At 38.6% G+C, this 19,187-nt stretch overlaps 1 protein-coding gene across 1 annotated transcript in view; it reads left to right on the top strand.

Annotated features, from left to right (window-relative positions):
• The window catches only part of LOC103474938 (calsyntenin-2), a 280,040-nt gene that overhangs the window by 158,031 nt on the left and 102,822 nt on the right, over positions 1-19,187 (top strand). Inside the window, exon 3 of the mRNA XM_008426222.3 lies at positions 11,027-11,222. Within this exon, the coding sequence (XP_008424444.2) occupies positions 11,027-11,222 (196 nt within the window). The remainder of the gene's footprint in view (positions 1-11,026; positions 11,223-19,187) is intronic.

The following is a 19,187-nucleotide window of genomic DNA, read 5'->3' as shown; positions in this document are numbered from 1 at the left end:
AGGGTTGTCAGATGTGTTATCTCTGACAAAAATTCTCCTATAATCACATTGATAAAATTATTTTCAAAACCAGTGCATGCAGAGAGAGAAGTAAATTGAAGCAGTGACACAGCACTGTGATACACCTGCAACCTACACCATTAGCCTAAGGTCATGCCTTTAGCACTCCTAGCAAGAACCACGAGTCACTACACATGTTACCAAACAGACAAATAAATAAATCCAGGATTTCACTATTTCTTTCCCAGACTGAAATTTCTGACCTTAGCTTAAGTGTCTTTATGCCATTTCCACTGGCACCTTGAGCTTATGATGGAGTGGAAATGTTTTGGTTACAAAGATAGCTGGCCAGTGACTGCATTCATTAGCTGAGCTTGTTCCTGACATCCAATGGTTATGATAGAATACACAATGTTGAGATGTTTCTTTCCAAAGTGAAATCCCATTGTACTTTTCCTCAAAGCTTGTTGCCCAAAATGAGACTAATATGCTTTTACTTCTTCTTACAGTATCAGTTTGAAAAAAGCCTTTTGAAAAAAGTTTATCAAATTCAAACACCCAATGAACTTTCCTGTACTGCCACGTGGTAGTATGTGATCGATCCCAATGAAAACATTTAAAACATGTTACAGATAAAGTGTAGCATGATCTGGCAGCACACGTTGTTTTTATGCCTCAGTGTTTCTCAGGAGGTATGACTGTCTCATGAAGGATTTTCCAGTTTCTGTCAGCATGTGACTTTACCTTGTTGAGTCAGTCAAGACAATATTGAGTTACAAATATAAAGGTGAATGCTTTGCACCTGACAACCTCTTCTATATGTGCATGAAGCTCACATTTTGAATTACGACACCAAGTATAGACATTGACAAAGACAAAAACCGGACCAGTCATTCCCTTGGTTTCTCTAAAAGGTAACCAACATCCTTCAAATTTTAGAACGAGGCACTCAAACGTTTTACTGTTTGTGTGCACTTTGACAACAGACTGACTTGCTGATTGACTGGATTTTCTTCACTTCACTTCTATTGAAAGGTGCTGTAGGTAATGCTTGAGATTTTGATTTGAGGCTGACTTTGATGTGGTTCTTCATTATTGACATCTACATCAAACTGTACTGCTTAGTTCTTGAAGTAATGACTTTGGGACTTCACTTGTAAAGATAGTTACTATTGTGATTTTACTAGAAAACTCTGTATTTCACAATCTGCAGAAGCTGCTGTGCATAGAGTCCATCAGTCATAGTCTCCATGGTTGCCAAGAGGCGAACAAGTTCATTTCAGCAGACTCACCTAAAAAGGATTGGTTGCTGTCTCTTAGGAGTTAGCTGGATGATGTAACTAAGGGCAATCTGTACACAGGGGCAACTGCGGGCCATTTCAAGCTAGCTTTTTATAGGGGGTTTTCCTTCCCACTATCAATGAATCATAAACATGACCAGAATACAGAATCCAAAAAGTCTTTTTGTGTGTTCACTGCAAATATAACGCTTCTGTTTCCATGACATTAATATTTTTGTCTCCAAGCAATTCTCTGTAATATATACAAAAGTTTTGTGATAACCTAATGTCTTTGTTTTTTTTTTTTTGTTTTGTTTTTTTTCTTCAGTTTTTATGTGTTTGATTAATGCCTTGAATGCATGAATAAAAAACCTCTATACTGTGCCGATAGCCTTTGGTTTAGTTTGAGCCATGGGCATTATAACAAAAGCTGAATAGAGTCATATCCGGAGGGAGCAGAGTCAGTAGTATTCAGAGCTGATGTTGGTAGACAGCTGAACCTTACAGCCAGAGGCATCAACATGCACTGCGATGATCAGTATCACAGTGTCAGAGCAACACTCTGTATTTGGCCAGTGTCCGGTTACGCTGTAGATTTAAGAATCATTTTGCCACAGGGAATGATTAAATGATTATGGTAGTTTCTATGATGACCACAAAGTGATGCCTGCTGGGAGAAAAAAGAACAAGATGTCAGAAACCATATTTAAATTAATAATTTTATTGTCAGATATACTAATGTTCCTGTGACCATCCTCTGGCTGAGGTTTATTCACCTGCTGTGAATTAGAACCATAGGGACCTTTAGATTTTCTTTCCATGCCACCATAAAAAAAAGTGTCCAGAGGGCTTTCTGTCTTATTTATTAGCCCAATATGTGATAAATGGACTGAATTTGTGAAGAGCTTTTGTAATCTTCCAAACAACTCAATACATTTCACCATAGAGACATATTCACCCAATCACATTCTAAAACGCCCACACATTCATATGTATATTGGTAGACAACTTTGTGTCAAATTGACATGTGACAGGACCTGGAATCAAACCTGGCACTTTCAGATTGTGAGACAACTACACTGAGCCTCAGTGTCCTTCATATTCCCATATGTGTGAAACTAGGCTGGTTTTACACCAGTTTCCACCATGAACATTTCGCATGACCCGTGACTGTCGTCAGTCTTGTATAAAGTGTCAGAACATAGCTTAATTAGAAATGTATGTGTGTTAGAAATACTTTTTTGCTACAGTAACCATGGAAATGTCACATTTTATGCATTGTTGCTCTACATTTGTAGCCATGTTTGATTTTTCCAGGAATCACATCACTTTATGAAATCCCAGATCTTTGCCTCTACTCTTATAGTGACTTTGAATTAGGGATCAATTAAGAGGGAATATTAAGTCAAGCATGTATGTGTTGGGTTTGTGCATATTTTATATTTTATCTGCTGCACCGTGCCCTTTAATCCTCTTTTAATGCCCCACATTTTTGCTTTTGTTTAGCTGCACAGAAAGGATTTAGGTTTAGCTTTAAAATGTGTGTCTCTCTCCGACTGTAATTCCTCTGATACAGATTTGTGCCGTTTAAGCCTCTTGAAACACTGAGTGTGATATGTGGCACAGGAAATGAAAGTGAAACCTTGGAACTGATTAGAAAACCAAGTTTTTGTTTTGTTAGGAAACAATCTAATAAAGCCTGTCTTTGATCAAAGGGACTATTTAGGGAGGTGATGGTCTTTATTTCATCATGCTGCTCAGCTGTACTGAACATCCTCAGGGGGCTTAAATAGAGGTCATAAACTCTGATGCGGCTGTTTGAGCACATTGAACTCCAACTGGCCTTTCTCTGACGAGCACACATGTTCACTCCCGAGGCCATTTCCATGAACAGCATTGGAAAATAGAAAGTATTGATTTCACACTGTTTAATGTGATTACCTTAATGCATCTCAGGTTTATTTGGTTCCCCTTCGGGCTTCCACTTTTGTTTGGTTTTTTCATCTTTACATGATGTCTTTCTTCAAACCCCGAGCATATAAGATGGATTCAACATAAAATGTTATATACAGATAGCCACATACAATATTGATGGGTGGGAATGTGTTATAATTGTTTTAAGCCTGAATTTATTGAGAACTTCAGTTAGTTTTCATGTCACCGCCGTCTGACTTCATTAATCTTGGCAGAGAAAAAAAGTATTGAGTGAATTGTGTTTCAGTGGATGTAACCGTCTCACAGACAGCATATTAAATTGAGATGTTGGTGTTTATTGTAAGGTTTCATCTGCCGCTGCATTGGATGCCAGTTGGTTATTGACAGCTTGACTCTTGCTCAGTAGTTCTTTTGGCCCTGCTCCAAGTCCACATAATTGACATGTCGCCTGGTGAGATTTGTGATTAACTTTGATATGTTAGTGTGTGTGTGTGTGTGTGTGTGCGCGTGTGCGTGTGTGTGTGCGTGTGCGTGTGGGTGTGTGTGTGTGTGTGTGCGTGCGTGCGTGCATGTGTGTGTGTGTGTGTGTGTGTGCGTGTGTGTGTGTGTGTGTGACTGGTGTCACACGCTACTGGCAGATCTAACAGTTCTTTCCAGCTACTAAGAGAAAATAGAATTGTTCTCTTAGGGAGCCAAGATTTACTATTTTATTCACCAAGAAATGTGAAGCTTACTTTAACTAGTTGAGATGATTTCAACTATTTTTTTAATCAGATTCACAAAGAAGTTGTTTTAGAATAAGGGTGACATGATATTCACCACTCCTACACTTTTTGATGAAGTCACAAGCTTACTTTTAATCTCTTAGCTGCACTAATAAATCGCTATAAGCTGTGTGTAAAAAGGCATGCATAGGATGTAGAAAAGTAACAATGTGAAAATCACCATTCCTGCTTTTTAAAGTCATTTTAATGTGCTGTCATAAAGTTCTGGAGTGACTGGACCTTTCACTATCTGTATGGTGCATAGACTTATGCATTACTGCTCCTCCCCCCGTATGTTGCTTAATATATTTTAGGTCATGGAAAAAAATCTAAAGTAATTGTGTGGAAATTAAGTGGATGCTGATTTCCCCCTATTAATCTACTAGTAATTAAATATGCAGCCAGGTCTATCTAAAATGTTTTTAAAGCAATGTCCAGATGGAGGCTGCTGATAACCTTAGGGTAGTATACTACCCTATGGTGCTAAGGTAAGGTGCTAATATTACTGTGTTATTGTAACGAATAAAGAGTTTGGAAAAGGGCAGAGAATAAGCAACAAATAAGAATCACAGTTAAGGACATCCTTTTTACATAAGCACAGCTCCAAAAATAAAAACACAAATACATAAAAACAAATGTTGCAACTTACACTAACATGTACTTTCCTTATTTAAAGTCATTATTAAAAAAGTATTATGTATATATTGTCTAGCTGGGGGTGCCAGCAGGGTGGCTATTGCCCAGGCATCCCTGCTAGCACTGCTAGGCTTTTTTTTGTTCCTAATGTATTTTAAGCCACTGACTGCAGGCTGGATATACCAGCAGATAGTGAGACCAATTAAAAGCTAATATCAGCTTGTTATACTTGTGTTTCTCTTTAAAGAGCAGAATGGTAATAAGATGTAATGCTTTGAGCAATAAGCAATTAAAAGCTACTAGAATACTAAATTTAGCAGATGTTTATGCTGCATTTTTTTATTTATTTATTTTTTGCTTAAGTGCATACATACAAAGAAAATGAATATATAAAAACTGTAATCTTTATTGACTAATTTTTCATTTATAATTTTGACAGCAACATATGTAATTGTTGCTAACAACCCACATTTGACTTCTGACCACAACTAACTACCGCGATTGAAGTCCAGTCATCTGTTCTGTCTCGGTGGACTTCAGATTGCCTCATGCAGTGTTTTTTTATGGTAAGACTTGACAAATTTGAAAATGATATAACTTTGTTTCCTCTTGTAAGTACGTTACCAGCTGGCCCTATAAAAACTCTGCCCTTTCTACACCTGATATTCAAAATTATTAGTCTGTTGCCACAGCATTTAGTTTTTTGTTGCAGTTTGTGTGTATATATATATATACATATATAGAGAGAGATAGATATAATAACGTGGATATCTATCTATCTATCTATATATATATATATATATATATATATATATATATATATATATATATATATATATATATATATATATATATATACAGTGTGACAGGAATGTTATGGAATAATTTGTCCACCTAATAATACATGGCTTAACATGGATTCATGCTGCAGGCCTATTATTACAAGTCAAAGTAAATGCGAATATCAAAGCTTTTTTTTCTGCCCACTTATGTTTTTAATACTGTGCCAACTTTTCCCCCTTTGAAGTTATGCTAAGAATTTCTTTATGTAAAAGAGTAGAAGAATAGCAGTCCGGTCTCCAGTCTCCATCTTGATGAGACAAGGGGAAAAAAAATAAAATAAAAAAACATGAAACTTTTCTTTGAAAAGATCTTGTCATCTCCAAAACCATTTTTTAATCACACTCTCAGTAATTTTGTGTAAAATGTTCACAAAATTCTCTTTAGTCCGGATTGGGTGATTACAGGCACATGAACATTTATACAAAGCTAGTTTCTTTAGATTCTATTTTTTTCTTTCCTCCCTTCCACCAGTTTGAAATACTCAACTCATAGACGCGTAACAACAGCAGGAGCTTTTTTCAGGGTTTATGCTTTCACCAACCTACAGCTGCCTTGATGGTGGTTAAATCCTTCTTTCTGACACCAGTTTGTCACACAGTCGGGGCAGTACACACACAGGGCAGGGGCGGGGCGGTCACTTTGTTAAAGGACAGTGGGATATCATTAACTCGGTGAGAGGAGACGTTAATGTAATTAACAGAGAAGAGGCAACCGAGAGGTCGAGTAAATCATCTGCAGGATTCCTTTGCAACAGTCATAAACACACCTCTACCCTTATGACTCCCCCGCTTCTAAATCCCTCTCCAAAAAGTGTGTCTTTAATTAAATCCCATAACTCTACATGGTCACACACCCGGACTTTACACAAAACCTACTCGAGGATTCATTTGCTCGACTCCAAACACACAAGCTTGATTAGTATTAATCCTTATCTTCAAAATGGACAGCTTCTCAATTGTGTTTTTTCCTCGCCTGGCTAATTTCATGAAGAACATAATTACAGCATTTTCAATTTCAGCCCTCCGCAGAGTTATGAGGCAGACTTTCTATCTCTGAGCCGCAGCTGAGAGGGTTATGCGGGGGTTTATGGGGGAGGGAATCCATGTATCCTGGAGTGCTTGTGGATGGGTAATTGTGTTTTCAGGAGCAAAATGAGAGGGAGAATTAGCAGGTTATGGGGGTGACTAACACAAGAGATAATTTGATGCCAAACCCGAATTGGAAAAGCGGCAGAAATCACGACAACTGCGTGAGCCTCATAGTCGAGCATTACTCTTGTGGAAACAGGGTTGATTTACTTTACAATACTGAGAGAACATGTGTGTGAACACATTTCAGTTCCTACAGATGGGTGTTTGGGGTAGAATCTGCTCACTGACAGTATGATATCCAGTAATCTGATTTACTTTTTGTCTGTCTGCCATGTGGGCTCCAACAGTAGGAGGATGAAAGGCACATTGGCTCTGATTAGAGCTTCCAAACTGGCTACATTTCAGTTAATCTGAGTGTGTGTTCACGCCTGTGCTTTGGTCACTCTCCAGTGCTGAGATTGGAGCTGGCCCTAGGCAGTGGCCCGCTTCCCGTCTTTCTTGGATCTTCTTTTCATCTGTCTCTATATCTTCCTCCTCTTTTCGGCTCTATCACTCTTGCTCGACTGATATCTCTACTCTGCCTCTTGCTCATTTAACATCTGCTGAAAATATCTCCACGCTTATGTGTGAAAACCATGTTTTTGTTTTTTTTCCCACCACGCATATGTGCATGTGCATACCCATTCAGACACAGGAAGCTCATCAACACGGTTGTGTCAGCTTTGATAATAACGTGGAGCCCAAGGCAACGTGAATGGCCCACAATATTCTGTCACACTCCTCCAGCTTAGCAAACACCGGCCACCACTGCCAGCAAAACACCTCTGCCTTCACTGAATTCACTGATAATGAGTTCTGTGTCCTCAAAGATAGTCTTCTGTGGACAAGTGCCAGATTCCCTAGAGGTTTTTAGTACTGCATGACTTCTATTTCCAAACAGGACAGCAGCTCAGGTACTATCAACCTTCCCTCCGCCTTATGGACAGCCATTCATTTGGACCTGATTAAATGAATAAGACACTCATCCAGGGTGAGACTTTTCTACCACAGCAACAGAATGTGGAGAGAGGAAAGAGACGAATAAAACTTTTGCAAAAAGTTTCACTTGTTTCATTCAAGTAAGTTAGATTCAAATCTTTACTATAGAGTCATGCCAACAAGGCATACATGTCATGTTTAGGTCTGACAATTTTACATAGTAAGACAGTAAAATTAATCTGTTGTCTGCCAGGATGTAAAATTGCTCAGACCTAAATTCAAGAATGTGTACAAGTGTACATACTTATGTAGTTGATAAACAAAACCAGGACAAAAACGGAAAGGCCTTTTGGGAAGAACTTGTTGTTTCCTTGTAGTGAATAAAGGAATTGAACAAAGTTACTGCTAATAAATACATTTGTTTAACTGTTTGAATGAGTTGATACTGTCACCATTGCTATAAAATAAAGGATTTTGCAAAGAGGTTGTTTTTCTGGAGCATATCTATGTGTGTTACCATAAGACCAAAACAGAAAGACCATGCAATGTTTACTGTATTACTGGCCATTACTTCTCAAATATTATATCTCAGATATTAAAGATTCAAGTTCATTACAAGGCAATAAAAAAAAGGACTGAACAAGTATGGCTTGTTTAAAAAACGCCTCATTCCTCTAAAACACTCATTCCTCCCCATCTTTAAGCCTACTTAAACATTTATGCCTAATATATACTCATCTTCAGTGAAATTAATCAATGCTTAAATGCAGCATTTTAGCCTATGTTTCTATCAGCCTTAAGAGAAGCTGTGGAAACCTTCTGCATATCAAAGCATTGAAGGGCCAAGCGTGAAACCATCTGTTTGATAGATAAAGTTTATGATCACACAGGTAAGGTATTGCTGCTAAAGGATCTTATTTTGGCCATTTAATTGTGGAGTGTACTGTACTTAGTTGGGTCTTCAAACAACTTTTAGTTTGGGTTTATTATTTCATAAATTATAAGTGCACAGACTGTCATATGCTATATAATATATGTAAATATTTTTACAACCAATTTATGATGTCCTTTTAGCTAAAATAAGAACTGTAAGAGACATGCTTCTTTTTAGCCAACCTCTTTATCGCATGTAAGACCTATACTACCAGATTGTAACTTATAAAGAAGCAGCCTCCTTATTAGTTTTTGATCATGAGTTGCTTTTGGCCAAAGGTCTACCTCTTTAACAGTCTGATGTGGCACAGAAACATATTTAGCCACCATGTTTATGGCTTCTCTGCCAAGTACCAGTCGCCTAACATCTGTTCCCTCACTTCCACTGGGGCTAGCACGTCCACCCTCGTCTCTCCCGCAGCCACCAGCCCTCTCTTCCTCGACGCAGGTGGCGGATCACTTGTCACGTCTGGAGGAAAGTGAAAGACAGACATAAAGGAGGAAAAATTGTGTCAGGTATGCTGGAACCCAGAGCCATTTGAGTCTGGAAAAAAAGAAGAGACCCTCTCCGTTCGGTCACCTTGACGCCCCTCCCACCCCAAGTCCTCATCAGTTCCCCCATCAGGTACAATTAAATCACGAGGAACACGTTGGGCCACCGAGCCTCAACAGTAGGTGTGCGTCATCAGCATATCCTAGGCATATTCATCCTGATGGGAAGCTTCTGCACAGGCCTGGGTATATTGGATTTATTTCTCGCTCCAGTGGTGATGGATTTTGTGTTCGCCTGTTTTGTGCGGCGGCGTGCTATTAAAAGAAGCAGCACAGAGAGACCGCTGCATCTTCTGTCACTCGCCAACGCACACTGTTTGCTCATTGCCATTTTATGAATATGCTCACAGCGCTGAGCCATGTTTTTCCATAGCGCCGGGGCCCATTTAGTTCTGATACAACATTGTTCAAGTAGTATAGCCAGGATAGAAGTGCGTAAGGGCGGGGGTAGGATGTGCCAGTTCTCTACCTTTCTGTTCCAGTTTTACTACCCCCTACTTAGAGCTCCTCTGCAGGCAAATTATCGTTTCAGGGGCCTTGTCCTGACAGCAGGGGAGAGTAACAGGGAGGTTGGGGTTGAGGTGGTGGGGATTATGACAGGAACAGGATGAAAGGATTGGAAATAAAGTTCCTCTTATCGGAACTTGCCAGGAGCAAGGCACGCACAAAGCTTCTTGGGAATCCAATTTAGTCCTCGCTGTTAGTTCAAGTAAAATCAGTGCAATTAGCTGTCACAGGTCAGAGTGTGAGCTTGGCGTGTTAAGTGATTTCCTGAAATGCTGTGAGCAGAATCACAAGGGCAATGTCAATTTTCTTAGCAAACAAAACAAAAAAAAAAAATTAAACTCTCGCCTGAGCCTCGCAAAATATGCCACTTCTTTATATTATGTCTCTGCTAATAAATGTCAGATGCACTTTTGTTTCTCCCCTTTGTTTTTCTCTTCTTCCTCAAATTGAATTTAAAGAGATGTCGGTCCTTTAAATCTTCTCAAGGGCAAATTTGAATCTCCTTTGAGTCCACTCTATTGTGCTCATTGCTTATCAGCTTTCCAACAGCAGCAGAATATCACAAATTACAGGTTAGTAACTTTGTTAAACCAATGATGAGCTCAACTTTAGAGATATAGATACATAGATAGGTACATGGATAGATACTCTCATCAGGAGTGTATGAGTGTAAGTTTGATTTTTCTCTGTACAACAGCTCCACCGCATTTGGTAGCACTCTTGAATTCCTGCAAGACGTTCCTGTGTTAAAGTCCCGATTCGAACACAGGAGTTTGTATGTTCTCCCAGCACATGAGTGGGTTGTCTCCAGGTACTCCAACCTCCTCCCACATCTAAAAAACCCAACTGTTTGGGTTTGTTTGTTTTTGTTTATTTATTTATTTATTTATTTATTTATTTATTTATTTATTTATTTATTTATTTATTTATTTTCTCAAAAAAACAACCTAACAGATTGGTTATCAGATGCATAACAGGTTGGTTTTTAGGTATGTGTGCGTGTGTGTGTGTGTGTGTCTGGGGGCGGGTGTGTACGTGTGTGTGCGCGTGTGTGTGTGTGTGGCGGGGGAGGTGTGCGTGTGAGTGCGTGTGTGTGTATGATTGTTTTTTGTTTTGAATCTCTGTGTTGCCTTGTGATCAATAAACAACCCTGCAAGAATAAATGGGTTCAGAAAAGAAACGGAGAAAGTGGCACCAAGTGTCTAGAATGTTGTTCATCACTCTGGACAGCAACTAACCGTCATATCAATAAATTAATCTGAACAGTAGGTCAGTCAGTAATTAGTTGTCCAGAATCTTCATCACCACAGATTCAATAACTCGTGGCTTTAAAAGCTTGGGTTTGAACTAAGAAGTGGCTGCATGAGTTTCTTAAACTTCCCCAACCCCTCTCAAGCTGACAGACTGTGATAAACTCTCAACTCATCCGTTTATCTGCTCTCTCTCTCTCTCTCTCTCTCTCTCTCTCTCTCTGTCTCTGTCTTCTCTGTCTCTCTCTGCTCTCTAGGGGAGATCTGTGCGTTCAACATTCATGGGCTGGAGGCTCCGTTTGAGGCAGTGGTGCTGAACGGAACGTCTGGCGAGGGTCAGCTGAGGGCACGCGGCCTGGTGGACTGCGAGTTGCAAAAGGAGTACACCTTCATCATCCAAGCTCATGACTGCGGTTCAGGCCCTGGGGGTATGGAGGGCAAAAAGTCGCACAAGTGAGTAAATCTGACAACAGGCTTGGTGAACACGAGGCCACACAACAAGACACAATTCACAGAAATTTTGTCAGAACACACAATAATCTCTCACCACAAATGGTGTTAAATATGTAATGTCCAGCAATCAACTTACAATTTAGAAAGGATGAGCTGTATGAAGCCGGATGTTTAATTATGTATGGGACACAATGAGGGAAATTGTGGGTGTTTGAGCGTGTGCCTCTGTCCACCCTAAAAGCTAAAATACCATACCATACCATACCAACTTTATTTATAAAGCACTTTAAAACAACCACAGCTGATACAAAGTGCTGTACATTAAAACACAACATAACAATAAAAAATAAAAACTCTTACAGTTTAAGAACAAAACAAAATGGTAAAAATGAGTGTTACAAAGATGCCAGCATAATCAGTCTCTGTCAATAACTCAATCAAGCTGTATGAATGGTTCAAGAAACAAAAAAGATCACAACCAACATTCAACCAACATACTCTAGCATGCAAAAGTCAACAAAAAATAAATAAAGGTAAATAAAGGTAGGGGTATCTTGTCCTGACAGCTATGAATCAATGAATTTAAAGTTCTGCAGAAAACACACCAAAAGTCATTCTTGTGGGTCTTGATAAAAACCTAACATTAAATGATAGAAAATTGCTTGTAATTTACCACAAAGAGCACCATCTGTCATGGATATGAGGGCGCTTTTGTGTGTGCCGAGTCTGTGGAAAATGCTGAGGAGGTAAAATTGCCTGCAGAGTTACTTGTACGACGTACACAGCAGCATGAAAATCCATCAAGAACAATAAACATGACCAGCAAGATCATGCAGACTGCAGGTAGTTTGAGAGTCTGCATGCAACAAAACTCCCCTTGAAGGATTTGTCAAAAAACATTCATGGTATTTAAGTGTCTATTTCAGCTGCTCTTCTCACTACCTCCCTGGTCACCAGTGCACTAGTTTAAAGAGATTTGCTGATAAAAGCAGTTTGTTACGCTCATTAGTCTCCATTGAAGTGACTTCTGTCTGAAATCGTTTTAATGTGCAGAGACAATTCCCTGTCCTCTACATGGAGTTCAGTCTTGTTTAGTTGCTCTTACCCTCACTTCTGCAAAGAAGTAAAGACATCAATCACTTTGGCTAGTTTATACACCATTGTACTCTTTTCCAGCACAAGTATATTCTGACAATCCCTCTCATTCTTCTCATCCCTCCTAACAGGCTTTTTGTTTGCCACTCATTTTCCTCACCTCTCTTTATTGGCGCAAAGTCTGCTTTTTGTCACCTGAAGAACATTTCCAGGATTTATTTTTAGGACTTGAAGTAATTACTGCGCCAGTACCTTCTCAGTTCTGCCTCCAAAAGTCAGACCACCGTTCAGCTGATCCTGAACGGTGCTCCACGCATTCTCACTAAAGCTAAGAAAAAATAGCACATCAGCCTAGTTCTAAAGTCCTTACAATGGCTTCCTGTAGCTCAGATAATAGACTTTAAAATACTTTTGTTTGTTTATAAATCATTGAAAGGTTTAGCACAGATGGAAGACCTTTGTCATGGGCGCAATGGCATAGGGGTAAAGGCCCTAGTCCTACTGTCACAGGTTTGAGTCCCGGCCCGTTGACCTTTGCCGCATGTCTTCCCCCTCTCTCACCACCCGCATTCCTTTCTGACCGTGGTCAAATAAAGGCCACTAGAGATGGAAAAAAAGACTTTAAAGAAGAACACTCAGGACTTCTTGTACCAGTATAGATAATTTTGGTAGTAATCTTAAACTGTTATCTTCTGACTTATTGGTGTCCAAGGAATTTCCTGTATTGTTCCACCTCTAAATTTTTGTTAATTATGTTTTATATCAATGTTGAGAATCTTACTTTTTTCCCTGAACACCACTGCTATAAGACGAACCAGGATCTGTTGGTACAGACAGGTAGATGTTGGAGGTTAAGTGGATTTGGGAGCACTTAAACAGCTTGTCCTTCGGCTGGCAAATCTCAGAGGATGAGACTCGCCTTTCACTGCACTACCAGCCCGCTTGCTCAAATTTCTAAAGAAGCTAATAGGGAGAAAGAACAATCTCTGCCTAAGGCTGTGCTCAAATTACGCATGACACGTCAACAGGCATGAAAGAAGGCAGTCCAGAAATTTAGCAGCTAAAGAGGACAGGGTAGAGGATCAGGAGTGACACAAGATGAGTTTAAAATTCTCTCTTTATCCTCCGTGTTCTACTGCACTGCTTACCAATAGCTGCCAACCCACTTATTCCTTTTCCGAAAGCTCAGTGGGTTCTCTCCGTTCGATTCTGTCCTTCTGTCTGCCAGGCGTTCTGCGTCTGCTCCCAGCTTCAGCGCTTGTGTGTGTTGTCAGGCTGTCTCTGTACTCACAAATGGATGCTCTCTCTACCATGGCTGTACAAATCTTTCTGTCAGAGCTGCCTTTTTTCTACAAACAAATGAGATGTTTTTATTTTCAAAATGCCATGTCAAACTTTGGACATTTGCATCTTCCTTAAGAGACAATAAAGTGTTGCATTGCTGCTCTTTTGGTGACTGAATCAGGAACCACGACAACGGGCAGCTTTATAAACACTTATGGTCAGGTCTCTCTGCATTCAAATGTGCCTTTTTGGAGTCAAACTGTTTTACATTTTTCTTTGATATGTTTTATACACCTGCCAGAGAAAGATTTATTCACCTGTCAGCAAAATGTAAAGCTCAAATGAATTCACCTTAAACTCCTTGAGGCTGCTTCTGCTAAGGTCAGCTTTAAATGAAACATAAATTAATTCTCCATAATGTTGGACTGACCTCTGTCAAATGAAGTGGAATGTTTCCTACCTGTAAAAAGGGTAATAAATGTCAATTTTGAGTGTATTAACCCCTTAGCAAACAGAGGACAGCTATGTATAATCCAATACTTTGGACTTTACAGTTTTCAAAGTTGTTAAAACACTAAGTCTCATTATATAAACCTGAAACCTTAATTTGTGAACAAGTTTATTGAATCAATCAGTATTTTGGTCAAACCACAGAAAACTTTCTCCTGGGTAGGTACATTTTTCAAGACTTATTTACATATTTTGCAACATTTGCAAAATATATAAACAAAATCACATTTGTGCACCATGATTCAACTCCATTGCAATAACTTTAATGGATAACACTCATATGATGTAACATAAAATGAACATTCAGCATGTCGACAATAGACAGGGTCTAGGGTTCAAGTACGTGGATGAGGTGCGATACAAAAAGAGGCTGGAAGGAGTTAGGGATCACATGAATACCTGAAATCAGCAGGTATTTCAGACCTCCTCTGAAAAATTTTAGAAGTGCCTATTTTAATAGTTCAGATACCAAATATAACTTAAGATAACATTAATAACCACAATGGAACGCATCGTAGCTCTAACTCAAACACAAGCTCTTCCTTGTCACCGCTGTTAGTGGTGCAGTCCATCAAGTAGTGCCTTCATATATTTCAGCTTCCCAAGGTGCATATTCTATCAAATATTTAAGATTATGCTCTATGAAATAATATCTGAAAATAGGCCAGTAATCCGGGAACAGTTTGGAGTTGCATTCTACAGAAAAATCTGCAAATAAGTGAATCCACGACTAAGAACACTTTCAAATTTCCATTTCTGAACATTTTCTCCCTTTGGTTTTACATATTCTTGACATATAGTTTTGTAGATTTCTGAGAGAAATATAATGTCATGAAAAATGAGTCATTTTTTGCTTAGCTTCATCAAAACTATGCCCCCTTGTACAGTGTGGTCAATGCCAATGTGAAGCTTTGAGATAATGGGACTAGTTACTAAGAACCAAGTGCCAAGTATAGTACGAACATGTGAATTCAGTAGATTTTACAAATGTGGACACTCAGTGAACAACTATATAGAGTGGAGCTACTCAGTGTTTCTGTACACATACAATAATTATAATTGCACAGCAGAGAGCAGAATTATTAGGAAGAAATTTGAATTACTGAATCTCTACACCTTTATTCATTTCAGGGTTTTGCATTAGGCTGCACTACAAAAGCAGCTGTAGAAAGCCAAGGTTATTCATTTCTGAGAAAATCAATTATATCAATTAGAACCAACACATTGTGCTTGTGTATGTAACAGCCTGTGGAAGATTAAAACTATTATGTTGTATGGGAGATCAACTTGGTACCATTATCAGACTGCTTCATAGATTAGCGAACTACAACCTAAAAATTGAGCAGAAGTCATGACATTAATTACAGATTAACTCTGTGTCTTGTTTAAAGACACGGCTATTCACCCATTCATCTTTGTTTTGATCTAGGTATGCTGGGGAAAAAAAAAAATAATAGCTATTTTTGACCCACAAGTTAATGTCCCTCTTCCTTTTTCTGTACTAAAAGCAAGAGTTATATTATGTTTTTCTTTGGAGGTCATTATGCACATCATTTTGAACATACAATGGTAGTTGTGGATGATTGATATATGAATTTGGAATCAAGTGTTGAAATTAATTTTAGATTATTTTTTTCTCAGAGGATGATGTTAATGGAAAATTACAGACTTGTTAAATAAAGGCAGAAAGGTCCTATTAAAACACCTGGCAACTGCCAATAATGTGCAGTAAAATCCAAGGTTACCTGTGAAAGATTTATATAAAGCATATGCTGGGAAATGATTAACAATCTTTCCTGAGTGTACTTTAGCTCTCGCCCAGTGTTTTCTGTCAATAGGCATTAACCACCTCACAACCCTGGCTAGATGGAGCAGATATAGAAAAAGAATGGATAAATGTTGGAAAACATCTGAAGTAATAATTCAGATCTGGTATTTCATAAAATAAGTCATAAAGGGTTAGTCACAAATTGACATGTGTAAAGTCATTTAAAAAAATCTTTGTAGGAACGGAAAAAATTCCAACATTTGTCGCTTTATGCATAAATAGCTTTTATAAAAAAGAATCATCAGCCAGGATTCTTTTGGATAAATGCTTTCTACATACAACCAAGTTATCTTTCTAATAAATACCTAAAGATCTATGTTACAATGCAGTTCTAATCGGCCTTTTCTAAACATCAATCTCTGTGCTGCATTACAGTGTCTTTGTAGTAATTAGGCATAAGGGACATCTAATTCAGTTACTCTTCAAAGCCAGGCACATATAAAAAGTCCTCCCAGGATCCACATATAAACCGTGACATGTGTATTTAATGCCACCCTGATCAGGCTGAGTGTCTGGCAGCAGTCCAACGGGTTAATATATACCCGTGGTTCCAGGGGAGCATGACGGTGGGCGTGTTATAAGATGTAATTCCCAAAAATGGGCTTTTCCAAACAGTAGCACGTGCAGACACTTCATGCTTAACAACAAGGGAGTTATTAAAGACATCATTAGCAAATCTCAGAGACCTGTATGTTCGAACCCCACTGCAGTTTGGAGAGGCTAATTATATTTTCATAAAACGAGCTGAAGGAGAGTCGTGTTTACCCACAGACGCACAAACACACTGCTGAGTCAATCCACACCAATAAATATGCATTACCATATAAATAAGACAAACACTATAGCAAGAAAGACATAGGCTGATTTCAGGAATTCAGAACAACCACGCATGCAAATGCAAAACATAAAGACCTACCTATAAACATACTTGAAATTTATATATAAAAAAAGAAGAGGGCCAAAAAGCTATGCCTCATTAGCATAAGCTGTCATGATAAATTTCTGAAGTGAGAAGACCAGGGGGCTCCACACAGACAGTGATCTTGCCAAGGTGTCGACTCTTTATTCTACCAAGAATCTTAGCTTCACGCTTGTCACACTTCATGCTAATTTGAGTGAAACCTCATTCTGTCAAAACCTGTAAGCTGATGTGACTGTTACTGCAGACAAGCCATAAAATCGGGAAAAAAATAGTTTAGGACTCTGTTGTTTATCTCCACATAACAGAATGTATTTGGGAGAGCATAGTTGACATGTTCAAACTATAACATGCCAAGAACAGGAACATATGTCTCCGTCTGCTTCAGTTACCAAACAACAGGAAGCAATGGCTGCTTCCATTCCAATTTCAGATCACAACCAGATGTCTCCATGTTTTTGCAATTTGTGTTTCTTTATTCTTGCAGCTTGTCCAGTATTGTTGAATAAACTGCCATTGTGTCAACACTGACCACAGCAAATTAATATACCACAAAAACACCCAATACATAAACATGCATGTGTTTCAGCCTTGTAGGAAGATAAATGATGTTGGCTAAATAGTGCTACAGCACCACCTTCTTATTCACATTAGAATGCAGGATGCTTAAAACTAAAAGTAACCTGCTTTCAATTCCATAATGTTCTTCCTGAATAACTTGGTTACACCTGAACCCTTGGAGGGACTCAGGCAATTGAAATGTACCTAATCCCATATTGTCAGTTGATTCTTAACTTTGTGGTGGTGGAGGGGGGGGGAAGATGGGAAAGTAATTCATCCCATTCAGACATAGTTGAAAATTGTAAAATCCACACCTGTGATTTCAGCATGCAGATCACATCAGAAGCAAAGGAAATGCAACATGACTTGTGGGTGATGGTGGCTCGATGGAACAGACTCAATGATTTCTCAAACATGCATGAATGAATTAAAGCAACACTTTGGTTGTGTTTTTGATGAGTGGATAAAATTGTGACATTATATAATACACTCAAGTGGATTTTGCATAATACCGAGCATTTAAAACTGTGCTGACATATAAACAAGAGAAATATTGAAATTATTGTACCTTTTTTTGAAGGTAAGGTGAAATTTTCCCTCACACCTGTGGGATTTCCATCCTGTGTCGTGTTTTTGATCCCACTGCTGTAGCTGAGGTGGTTTATTTCCATTCCAGTTCTGCAAGAGAAGAAATGATTAAACCCCCAGGCTAATTTTTGACAATGATTAATTGAGTCCCTTGCCTTTCTGTTATCTGTGGAGGTGTGTGCTGGAGGTTTTCAGGGAGGACTTAGTTCGAGTAGTTGTGTGTGTTGATAGATAATGAGTACAGATAAATATGAAATAAGCTGGGAACAATACCAGCCTGGCATTAACATGCATCACCTAGAGCTTTAATATCTCTGTATATAATTTGATTGGGTTGATACCTCACCTGGCTCTTGAATAGATCTTCCCTGTTTCGAAGATCCTTCATTTAAACATCCCTGGTGAGATATTTAAATCTTTACAAAATATACTGGATACATTTTTTTTAAGTGTTTGCAAAATGATATGTAAACAGAAAATTCTTCAGGTCACATGTGTCAAACTCGAGACCAGAGGGCCAAATCCGATTCACAATAACTTTTCATACGGCCCTTTAAACTCCGGAGGGTCACATAAATTAAACCTTCAAGATGAGAGTTGTGTTCTTAAATATAATTCCATCATTGAAATCAAAGCTGCTGCTGTTATCTGCAATCTGCCAAATCACAACAATTTGACAAGATGTTCAATATTATTTAATTTTAAGAAGTACTCATCAAATGCAGAGACAGCTATTTATTAAAATTTTAACAGTCTGGTAATAAGTACTTTATCAATACATTCTGACACAACCAATCTTTTGAGGACATTTGTAATGTTGATATGGCCCAGAAGGAAAATAAGTTGGTTAGGCTCGTTTTAGGTCGATTTGTTTTACCTCACAAACATCAGTCATTTGAGTTTTGAACATTAGGAAACATGTTGAATTTAGTTGCTGTCCTTTGCTAAATGAGTGCTAGATACTGCATGTACTGAATCTCATGTCTTCTGAAAGTCTTTATGTCAACAGTGTGAGGGGATTGAGGCTACCAGTGATTAACCTGTTTGGTGTTTTTACACTATCATTGTCTTTGGCCAGGCGGTTATGATCCATTTCATGTGGATTATGGGATAAATGGAAGGCATGGTTTTCTTAGTAAAAAGGAAATAAACTCTTATTGTGTATTTTGTTTGTTTATTA

The sequence above is a fragment of the Poecilia reticulata genome, chromosome 13 (genome assembly GCF_904066995.2).
Source record: "Poecilia reticulata chromosome 13, P_reticulata-male-v2, whole genome shotgun sequence".
Classification (NCBI taxonomy): Eukaryota; Metazoa; Chordata; class Actinopteri; order Cyprinodontiformes; family Poeciliidae; genus Poecilia; species Poecilia reticulata.
The sequence above is the reverse complement of the archived record's forward strand: the minus strand, read 5'-3'. Positions and strand labels throughout refer to the sequence as shown.